Source organism: Notamacropus eugenii, chromosome 1 (genome assembly GCF_028372415.1).
Source record: "Notamacropus eugenii isolate mMacEug1 chromosome 1, mMacEug1.pri_v2, whole genome shotgun sequence".
NCBI classification, from domain to species: Eukaryota; Metazoa; Chordata; class Mammalia; order Diprotodontia; family Macropodidae; genus Notamacropus; species Notamacropus eugenii.
This window is the reverse complement of record NC_092872.1, coordinates 602,065,529-602,076,880: the sequence shown is the minus strand read 5'-3', so window position 1 is coordinate 602,076,880 and position 11,352 is coordinate 602,065,529. Positions and strand designations below refer to the sequence as shown.

At 39.8% G+C, this 11,352-nt stretch overlaps 1 protein-coding gene across 1 annotated transcript; it reads left to right on the top strand.

The window, feature by feature from the left end:
* The first annotated feature begins 346 nt into the window (after positions 1-346).
* Positions 347-8,950, top strand: VSX1 (visual system homeobox 1). The gene is made up of 5 exons (XM_072634637.1): positions 347-1,206; positions 4,209-4,287; positions 4,820-4,943; positions 5,727-5,907; positions 7,778-8,950. The coding sequence occupies exons 1-5, from the start codon at positions 759-761 to the stop codon at positions 7,990-7,992; spliced, it is 1,047 nt and encodes a 348-aa protein (XP_072490738.1). The 5' UTR covers positions 347-758; the 3' UTR covers positions 7,993-8,950.
* The last annotated feature ends 2,402 nt before the right edge of the window (positions 8,951-11,352 follow it).

The following is an 11,352-nucleotide window of genomic DNA, read 5'->3' as shown; positions in this document are numbered from 1 at the left end:
CTCGGCGGAAACACCTAGGGATATTTTGGGGGATTTTTTAGGGGGGGCGGAGAGAGAGCTAGTGAGCCTCGTAAATCTGGCGTTAACGGTTTTCGATCAGAATAGCCTGACCAAAGACTTGGCACTGAAGCCTTGTAAACTCGAGGTGAAGTCTCAGAAGAGAACGCAAGGTGTATTGGTCCCAGGGAGAGGAGGGGGTGGACATTCAACTGTTTGTAGAGCTGAGGTTTACTCTTTCGAAGAGGTAAAATGAAGTGAAACTCCACCCCACCCCCACTTCCCACCCCCAAGCCTGCAGTGTTTGTAGGAGGAGGGGCGGGCTTGGCCCGGACAGATTGAAGGGACCAGAAAGGAGATGACAGCTGGGCAGGGGGACGTGTAAGGGGAAGGAGGAGGAAAGTAAGGAAAAAGTGACCCTGGGAAAGGGGGATGGGACTTCCGAAGGGGAGGTAGTAGCTGGGAGCTGAGGGGGGAAGCAGCTGGGAGTTGAGCTAGAGAAGGGAAGGTGTATTATCAGATTGTGGGGAAATTGGGAGTAATTAATCTTCTGGAATTGAAAGCACGGGACGACCCTAAAGCGACAGGACCCTTCCCCGACCTGATTGGAGGCCAAGCTCCTTCCCCACCCCCTGCCCTGCTTCACTGGCCCCAGGACGCAGATAAAAAGCTCTGGACCGACTTCGCTCTTCTTCCATCTGTATTCGGGATCCTGCAGAAGCTACCCCAAACAGACAAGCCAGGGAGGGAAGGGCGAAGCCATGACCGGCCGAGATGCGAGCTCAGATGGCAAAACCAAGGGCAAGGCGCTGGTGCCCATTGGCCCGGGACATGAGAAGGCTTCTCTCAGTTTACGATCCAAAGGCTTTGCCATCAATGACTTGCTGGGCTTGGAGGCAGAGTTGCAACCTCCCAGTGGTCCTGGGGCTGGCTCAGGATGCCAGGTCCCCTCTGGTACTGGGCTGGGGCCAGGTCCTGGGACTGGAGCTGGAGTTGGGGGGACCTCTCTACCCGGGGGCTCCTTGCCCTTAGGTCTGGGCTTCTTCTGTGGCTTCGCAGCGCAGCAGCCCCCGGCTGGTGGGACCCCCTGTTTGCTGCTCACGGACATCCCCTTCCTGCAGCCCCGGGGACCGGACCCCCATCACCAGCGTCACGAGCATCACCAGCGATACCTGCTGGGCTCTGAAAAGCCCAAGGAAAGCGTTTCGGGTAACTTGTGCATGCCTCCCGCGGGACCATTCGTTCACTCTAGACTTCTCTCAGCCTAGGGCTTAAAGGGTTAAAAAAAAAAAAAAACCAACCCTTTTCCACAACTTTTACTATTGCCCCTCACCCCTTTCACTTCCCTCACTTTGAGACAAAAGATACATCTTCCTGAGTTTCAGTTTTTGGCAAATTTCTCTGTTTCTCTTCTCTCCAGATCCAGAGAAAGGGTAGAGTATTCAGGAGGAGAGGGCAAATGGCCAGTTCTATCTAGGGGCGGTGTTGCAATGCCTGGAACTCTGGATTTGTATTCAGAGGACCTGAGTGCAAATTCTGACTCCACTCTTTATGTGACCTTGGACATGGCACTTAATCTCGTTTTGTTTTGTTTTTTAATCTGAAACAGATGCTTAGATCATTTAATATTTCTCACAAACCTAAACCAAAGAGACCCACTTAGTGCTATTTAAATCCTGCAACCTTTTCTCTCTCCTTTCTTAGGTTCTGCTATTCTCCCTCATGATCTTGCCACATAAATTCTTTTCTCTAACCTCTGCCTAGAGGCTAACCTCTTCTGGGGCTGGAGCCGCTCCCCGAGGTGAAAATGTATTTTTGAACTTTTCCTCTCTGCTCCCCTAGAGTCTGAGGTCAAGATCCTGCAGAGATGCAAATTTTAGCTGTTTCTCATTTTAGCTTCAGTCTCCTGGTACAGAAATCCTCAATCTAGGCCAGCCCTGGGCTTTGGTGTTTTTTTTTTCTGAACAAGACTGTGTGTCTCCCAAGTAGGGTCATGAGACCTGAGGAAACTGATGTTAGTCAGGGTTAGGGAAATGAGTGGGCTTGTGGGCTGGGCTCTTTGAGACTATCATAGTCAGAAGATCTTCTCCCTCTGCCCTCTTTTGGCAGTCCTCTGCTGGCAAGCACTCTCTCTTCTGAAAGTCCTGACTTTTCAGTCAGGAAGAGGAAGCAGCCCTGGCATTCCTTGTACTCTTGCTATTAATACAGCTACTTGCTTAATTACACTGGTACTTCTGACAAATCCCTGGTTTCATTGAGTGTTGCTTCTTTCCCTTACATGTGGCAGTTCCGCCATACCTCATTCCTTCATCTTTTGAGTTCATTCTTCTAGTCTATGATAGCTTCGTAATCATGAAGACCCAAGTTCAAATTCTGCCGCGGCACATATTATTAGCCACTTGAATTTGGACAAGTCATCCATGTAACTTCTCCATGCCTAAGGCAGCTCTGTGACTACATAGACAGTTCCTGATTTGTATTAGTGGGGGGAGTTTTTACATTGATGAATTCCTATATCCCAAGGGAGATTAAAAAAAATAACCACCACCACTGTGATAGGATTTTGTCTTTACTTAGTCATGACTTTCCTTTCTTTTGGTGTCTTATTTACATCTATTTCATCCATTGCTGTCCTTGGACTCCCTTAACATTCACTATTTGACTAGTGCTTTTAGGAGAGTCTAAAAGTTCCATTTAGGGGATCTCATAATCTCCCCAGGAAAGACACTCAGTAGATTGCTCCCTTTGTAGATCTTTCTATATATAAGGTTTATCTGATAAGATGTCAGCTATTTCAGTGATTTTACTGTTTTCTCACTTAGAAAATAGTAGAAACCTGGAATGAAAAGTTCATGCCTAGATGGGTATAGGATGGGGAGGAGCAAGCTTTTTCTTCATAGGATTTAGGAGCAGAAAGGAATATCTAGTCTGGAGCTTTCATTTTATAGTTGAGAAAATTAAAGCCTAGAGAAGGAAGATAACTTGCAAATAAGGAGCAGAACAAGGATTTGAGCACAGGTTCTCTGATTCCCTTGATGAAGCAAAGACTGGGCAGCCACTTGGGTACGAGGGGTTCTTATTCAAGTAAAAGTTGCTCTCAATGACCTCTGAGGTCCTGTCCACCTCTGAGATACTGAAATTCTGTGACTGCATCTCAGGTTCTTTCACTAAACCATATCAAGTCTTCCGATTCCAAATCCAACGTTCTTTCCATTATGCCGTGCTGCCTGACTCCCTCTGCTTTCTTCCATCGCTCATCTTTAAGTTGATAGCCAGACAAAGCTGGTGGTAGGTCAGCTAGGTGGCACGGTGGATAAAGCTGAAGACCTGAGTTCAAATTCAGCCTTGGACATTACTTGTTGTGTGACTCTGGACAAGTCACCTTACTGTTGTCTGCCTCAGAGTTTTCTTTTTTTTTAATCTGAAAAATGAGAATAATAGCATCTACTCACTTGTGTTTGCAGATGTGATAATAAGCTTAGCTCAAATGAGATAATATTTATAAAGTGCATTGCAAACCTTAAAGAAACATATAAATGTTAGTTATTCTGGTCATTATTCAATCATGCCCTTGGGTGGAATAGTACAGAAGAGTTTTTTTTTTTTCAACAATCAGTGTTGCCTTTTCAGGATTGTGGGCAATTCATACTAGAGACATACATGGACACAGATGAGAGCTGGAAAGAGAAGATCAGGGCCAAAAAGAGCAATGTGCCCCAGCGATGGGGACTCTGAGGTGGGCTCAGTAAAGTGATTACGGTCCTGCCATTCAGCACTGGTCAGTGGAGAGATACCAGGTGTGAAGTGTGGGGGACTGAGGTCTCCAGAGGAAGTAACTCCTTTCATCTTCTTGCCTTGGGGCCAGTCACAAGTGGACCAACTCTAGTTATTGTTCATGATTGAGCAGGTTGGATTTTCTTTGCTTTAGAATTATCCAGGACAACCAAACTAGCCCAAGAATCTACTATCTTTGGGAGGAATACCTGGAAACTGGGACCTCCTTGAGAATTCTGTATCTATAAATAGGTATCTGTCTCTATACTATAAAGGTATTTAAGCATATATGTATACATATAAATGATGTATTACAGTTACCCAGTTCTTTTGCCTAGTTAATAATCTCAGTATATGCAATCAAAACATATACATAATTTGAACAATAATTTCAAATTTAAAGCACATATTTTTTTATTTTCTCCAAATGTTAATAGATGAGGACAGTCTGTCTGAAGACAAAAATGAACTGAAGACACCCACATCACATATTAAGAGGAAGAAGCGGCGGCATAGGTATAGTTTAATAACAGACACTGTTTTCTTTTCCTTTTTGGAGTTCTTATTATTGTAATTCTTCATAGACATAGCCAGGACCTGGGTTGGATGCAAATATTTGACAGTTTACAATGGAGAAGACATAGGCATTATACTGAAAAGAATTGAAACATCTCTTAGGTGGATGACAGGAATGATATCAGCTTCAGAAGACATGGGCTGTCTCTTTTATAGTACATTTAGGAGAAGGTTTGAGGAGGTAGGTTTTTTTTGTTATCTTACTCAAGATCACTGGAATAATAGAATGGAACTCATTGAAGAGAACCTAAGAATTAAACCTTTAAAATTTTCAAGAAATCTTGTCTAGTGCTAGAAAAGATTTCAGTAGGGGGGGAGGTGGGGTGGGATGGGGAGACTGGTGGATGGGAGGATGAATTACTAGGTTTTTAACAGAGTGGAATAGGGAAGGGATGAGGGAAGAAAGAGTACAACATAGGTGAACAGCTAAGTTTTTCCCATACCTATATATTCATATGCATGTCTCCTGTAGGACAGTTTTCACTGCTCACCAACTGGAAGAATTGGAAAAGGCTTTCAATGAGGCACATTATCCAGATGTGTATGCCAGGGAAATGTTAGCTCTAAAAACTGAGCTTCCAGAAGACAGAATACAGGTATTTGAGTTTAGGTTCTCCTTTCCCAGATTAAAATATACAGATATCTCCTTAAATATACACACAAACGTTAATTCATTTCCACTTTTTAACATGTTCTAAAGAGAGATACAAGCACACAGGTATAATTTAATGCCAGATACTGATGTCTTCCTTTATAAATGATATCTTGAATTCCTTACTATTGTATCTCTTCAAATTTGAACCCAGTTAAGGGTGACTTTATCTGATTGACCGAAAGCCCAGACCAGGGCTCTTAATTTTGCTTCCTGTGAGATGTTCCTTTGGAATCCTCAATTAGGTTAAAAAAAAAAAAAGAATAATTTTCAATGTGCAACATTAGCAATAGTCAAATTATATGTGGGACTTCTATATTCATTTTCCTAAGAAAGTCTTCCAAACCTAGAATAACAATAAAACCAAAGTTAAATGAAACTGAAAAATCATGAAATATTCTTTAAAAATGTTAATATACTAGAAAAATATATTTCATATTATCAACCCAATTTTTCTCTTTTGCTTAGGATGTACACAAATTCCAGGGAAACCGGCTGCCGCTTTAATTGGCTATCACTTTTCAGACAGAGTTGTTATTTTGGATATCTCTTCTGAAAAATTCCTTAGCTATTTAATCCACTTTCATTAAATTTGGGTTATTTTATCCCATTTCAAGAAGAACTCCATATGCAGATAAAATAGCCTTTCATTCATCATCACATGTTTTTCCCCTCTTTTGTCTTCTTCTTGGAATGCTTTATTTGTTTCTTTCCAATACCAACCTAGGTCTGGTTTCAAAATAGAAGAGCCAAGTGGAGAAAGAGAGAAAAATGTTGGGGCAGGAGCAGTGTCATGGCAGAGTACGGTCTCTATGGTGCCATGGTGAGACATTCCATACCACTCCCTGAATCTATCATCAACTCTGCCAAGAGTGGGTTGGTGGGCTCCTGTGCTCCATGGTTACTTGGTAAGAAAGAATTGGCTAAATATTGAAGAGCTAATGTTACTAACACCATCTTAGGTAGGATTTATGAAAGAAAAATAATGTGTATGTTTAACTATTGCCCTGAAAATTGTATGCATTTATAAAATGATAATTGACTTGATAGTGAAGCATAAAGGAATAATGCACCGAATTTAATCAAAGTATCTTGTGAAATAATCCTTCTATAACTTCTATAACTAGAAGTCATTTTGTTGTTGTTCACCCTTCATTCTCAAAGAGAACCAATGATATCAGAAGGGTGATGTCTTGACTTGCAAGTGAATTGGATTTGAGTGAGGCAGAGCTGTGCAAGGTCATCAGCCGCACTCTCCCCTCCAGAGTCATTGGAGTCCAGTTAAGTGACACCCCCAGACTGATTCACTTGTGAAGGCAAACTAGACCATTTTGGGCCTCCATTCATAAGAATAGCCTTTAGTTATTGAATGGGTGTTGCCTCTGACAAACTGGCACCTGGAAAATACCTAGCTTAAAAAAAGAAGCCATTTTAGAGAACACTCAATCCAACCGACTCATTTTATAGATTAAAAAAACAGCCAAAAGAGTTAGAAAAATTTACTTAAGGTAATGCAATATGCCCCTTCTGGTTTTAAAAGTGTTTAATTGTAAGAATTTCTTTTGCCTTGAATTATTTTCATTTCTTTAATTGTATAAACACATTCTTGATGTTAATTTGTGTTGTGAACTTAATGATTTATTTTTCAGACTTAAAAATAAAAGAGCTATACACTTTATATGACAGATATAGGTAAATTGAATTTATAAAACCATATCATTTTAAGTGCACTTAAGAAGCTTACTATTTAAAGGAGTTCTATGGTAAAGCACTTTGAAAAAGGTGAATAATCATCTCTTTTGGGAAAATCCAGATTTTCTCATTATGTATGTTTGGTAAGGCATATCTATATTATAAGAAATTCAATAAGTGCATAAAATTCAAAAAAATTATAAATTAATATTTTTTATGAATGACTTAAAATAGTCTATTGTATAGTCAGGACACTTTATGTCTAGCCCAGTATCAAGAACCATCTGGCTTTGTGACTTTAGAAAAAAACCACTTTTCTGGTCTAGGTTTCTTCATCTAGAAAAACAAAAAGAGGGGGTTAGATTATATGATCTTTCAAGTTTGTTTCAGCCTTAAAATATCTCATGATTCTGAATTTTAGTTTTTCGAATTTTAGAAATCCCTCATTGGAATGTAAAGGACCCCCTGGGAAGTCTAACCATTTTTTTTTTTAAGTGACAGATAAGACATCTATATTTGAATTGCATGGCATGGAAAAAAAACGTTTTACAATAAATACATTTTTGTACAGTAAATATGCATAAAAGTAGTATGGTTTAGAGAAGATTTGGGTGCTCTGACACTTAACAGCTGTGTGATCTTGGCCAAATAAAAGGCTTTTTTGCTTTATCAAACATTTTTCAGCTAACATCATATCAGGGAGGAAAGGCCTGGAGTCTGGGAAATTAAATAAAGGTCTTGAATCAAGAAACTGGGAAATTAAAGAGTACATGGGAAAGAATCTCTAGTGGTAGAATTTTAAATTTTGGAGTAAGTAGTTTTTAGGGGCAGAGAAGCCATCCTAATACCCCTTAAATTATGCTGGATAGGTGATCATCAACTTGTAAAGCCAACTATGATAATAAAGCCTTTCCCTACCTTATTGAACAATTTGGTTGATTTTATGATGCTGCTGCTGCTGAAAATGATAACAATGCTGACTTTTAAAAATATTTGGGTCCCAGTTTCTTCCTGTAAAATGATCAGTTTAGACTGTAAGATTTCTAAGTTTCCTTCCAGCTCTAAGTCTCTATGTCTTTTTCTAAGGGATGCACAAAAAATCCATGGATGTGATGAGAAAATCAGCAGGTGAAGAAAAAGTATCAGAAAACTGGGGTTATGAACACCCAGAGGAAGACTTGAAATCAAAGCACGGAGAGCCTCAGCTGAGCTCTGAAAAAGTCAGCCTCATGGACAGCTCAGAAGACATTGCTATTGATCTCTCCAGGACAGCAAAACAGGAGAAAAAGAAAGCACAATGAAGGTCTTGGATGCTGGGATCATGTTAGGAAAGCTCATTGCATCAATAAGAAAGGCAACGGACAATGGGAACGAGGAATGAGGGAGCCTCAGAAGGAATGTAACTTCCAGCGGGCCTTCTCAACGCACTTGTGGACCTTTGCATATCTAGCATTAGAATTTTTCACATTAAAAATCGCCCAAGATGAAGTATATTGAGTTGTACTTGTACTTGTACTTGTTTCTATTCATGGAGTCAGGATCAGATAGGTCAATACAACTTCCTTTCCAAGCTTCAAAGCTGCTAAGGACAAATTAGTAATTTAGAAAAACTTCCAACTACTTTTAGAATGGAAAGAGTTCAGTAAAAAGCACGTGAGTTGATTCAAGTGGAGGAAGATTTTGCTTGCTCTTCGGAGAACTGGTGGCAAGTGATAGTACAGAGTTTCTCAGGCATCTTACTGATAGTGGACACTTAACTCAGTCGAACACATTGTATGCCAGGAGGTTTGGTCTGAAATACCCATTCTGAATTATTAAAGAAATATAGGTCTTTTAAATGGAGACAAGATCAACACAGCTTTATGGACTACAGGATACTTCCCTCCTTTCGCTATGGATGTGGCTTTAGACCACATTTTATTTCCTGGCTGATATGCAATAATTTTGTAAACTTCTGAATGGGATTTGACATAACAGAATTTAGACAACTCAAGTTGTATAAATACAGCCATGTTCTCCATTTCCCTTTTCTCCTGAAAGTAGAGTATTTTGTGAAATGCCATAGGAAATATTTTAAAATTCTACGATATCTGTATAGCAGTATTATGAGATCAGACCTATCCTTGGTCTTTTTTTATGTTTAAAAGCACTTTAGTATTTGGAATTTCTGAATGTTTCCTTTTCCTGTATTTTGTTTATCATTTATTTATTATGTACACATAAATAAACATTTTGTGTAATTCTGCTTCTTAATGCAAATATTTCAGTAGATTGAATGTATTATCTGTGTCTTCATGCTGCCTTATTCACTGATGAAGGCTGTATGTTCTACAGCTTATATCACATAGTAGAGGAAAGGACATTGCCTGAGATTAGAAGAACTGAAATTGAATCCTGGCTCTGCTCTGTGTCAGACATTGGACAGATCTTAACTCTCTCTGAGATTATTTCTTAATCTGTAAAATGAAAGCATTGGACTAGGTGGCTTTTATTTTCCCTTCCAACTAAAAATCTATAATCCCATGATCTCAGTCTATTGAAATTCTAACGATTTTTCAAGGCCAACCTGGAATGCCATTTCTATAAAGCTTCCCTTGATTATCTAAGCTGGGCAGCTAGGTGGTGCCATAGTGCATAGACTTCCAGGCCTGAAGTTAGACTCATCTTCCTGAGTTCAAACATGGCCTTAGACACTTACTATGTGATCCTGGGCAAGTCACTTAACCTTGTTTGCCTCAGTTCCCTCATCTGTAAAAGTGGCTAGAGAAGGAAATGACAAACCACTCCAGTATCTTTGCCAAGAAAACCCCAAATGGGGCCACAGAGTCAGGCATGACTGAACAACAGCAGGATTCTCTAAGCTGGACTGAGCCTCTCCATCTCTGATTTCCTTATGGTAGTTTATATGCCATTCACAGCATCTTTTGCTGGAGTTATTCCTGTAAAATGGTAAAACTTAGTATTCTATAGAGCTTTTGGATGTATAAAATGCTTTCTTGTGGGGTGGGGGTGGGGAGAAGGGAATGAGCATTTATATGGTTCCTATTATGTGCCTGGGAGGGTACCAAGTTTTTTTATGTTTCTTTTTTTTTCTTTTCTTTCTTTTCTTTTCTTTTCTTTTCTTTTTTTTTACAAACATCCCATTTGTTCTTCACAAGATCTTTGTGAGGTAGGTGCGAGGCAAACAGGATTAAGTGACTTATCCAGGGTAATATAGTTACTAAGTGTCTGAAGCTGGATTGGAATTCAGGTCTTTCTGACTCCAGGCTGGGCCCTCTAGCCACTGGGCTACCAGCTAGCTGCCTTAGGTAATATATTATATCAATTTTTGTTGCTCAGTCATTTTTCACAGAAAGATTTTTCACAAAGATTTTTCATCTTTGTGATCCCATTTGGGGTGTTCTGGGCAAAGATACTGGAGTGGTTTGCCATTTCCTTCTCCAGTTCATTTTACAGATGAGGAAACTGAGGCAAACAAGGTTAAGTGACTTGCCCAGGATCACACAATAAGTGTCTAAGGCCATATTTGAACTCAGGAAGATGAGTCTTCCTGAGTGCAGGCCTGGTTTCAATTTTACAGATAAGGATTAGTGAAAAGTATTGCTCATGGTCACACAGCTCTTGAATAAGGCATTTGAGCCAGATTCCTCTTTTGTATATACCCCATCTCGCTTATTAGGTTGTAAGCTCTTTTTGGACAAAGGTAGTGTCTTATACATTCTTGAATCCATCATGATACCCAGCATGGTGCCCAGTACACAGCAGGTGCTTAATAAATCTATTAATTAAATTGATTGAATCTCAGGAGAAATCTCTCTTTAATATTACATGGGAGGGTGGAGAATTTTATAGGGGGAAAAGGGATGGTCTCTTACCTTCTATTATGTTTCTTGTCCCTATTCCTTTTGAAAAGAAGAATCAGAGCTGGTATCTTTTTATAGGTTATGGGTCTTCCTTATCCCTAGGACAGAATCTTAAGATACATGGTTCAGGACTTATTCACCCACGTGGTTGGAAAATTGGGCTCATTCTGTCTGATCCAACTTACTGTTGGATAGATGAATCATACAGTTGATTTTAATTTTAAACATTTTAACTTTAATAAAAATTTCACCTTTAAAACAGTGTGATGTGTCTCAGGGTAGGAGACAAGGCATGGAGAACTTAATAGGATTGAGAGTGGAAGGTAGGGTCATTCATTTTTGATTCTGAAACCCAGAGAAGTTACATAAATTGGCTGAGGTCACCACCTGGTTAATCAACTAACAAGTATTAAGTGCCTACTATGTGCATGGCTCCAGGAATATAAGTGCAAAGAATGAAGCAACCCATCCTCACAATGAGTTTATATTCCAATGGAAGAGACAATTTTATATATAAATTTTACATACAGCATCAATAATTAGCAAAGTTAAGCTCAATTGTGGCTGCTCTGATCCATATTCAAAGCTCTTTCCACCAGCTAAGGCCTTTCTGCATACTCTTCCAGACAAACACGACTGGGCTTTTTTTTTTTTTTTGAATTATGTTGTCCTTCAAGGAAAATCTTTACTGCTACCTGCTCTGTGAAGCTTTCCCTCATCCCTGAAGTGAAACATGTTCTTTCTTTTCAAATGTTCTTGCAGTACTTTGTCCAGACTTCCCCTTTGCCTTTAACACTT

What these genes read in the sequence shown, in the direction of transcription:
- VSX1 (XM_072634637.1), top strand. Translation starts at nt 759, where the DNA reads ATGACCGGCCGAGATGCGAGCTCAGATGGCAAAACCAAGGGCAAGGCG. An exon ending in GCCCAAGGAAAGCGTTTCGG is followed by an intron (nt 1,207 to 4,208) that starts GTAACTTGTGCA and finishes AAATGTTAATAG; the next exon opens with ATGAGGACAGTCTGTCTGAA. An exon ending in CTGTGCTCCATGGTTACTTG is followed by an intron (nt 5,908 to 7,777) that starts GTAAGAAAGAAT and finishes TCTTTTTCTAAG; the next exon opens with GGATGCACAAAAAATCCATG.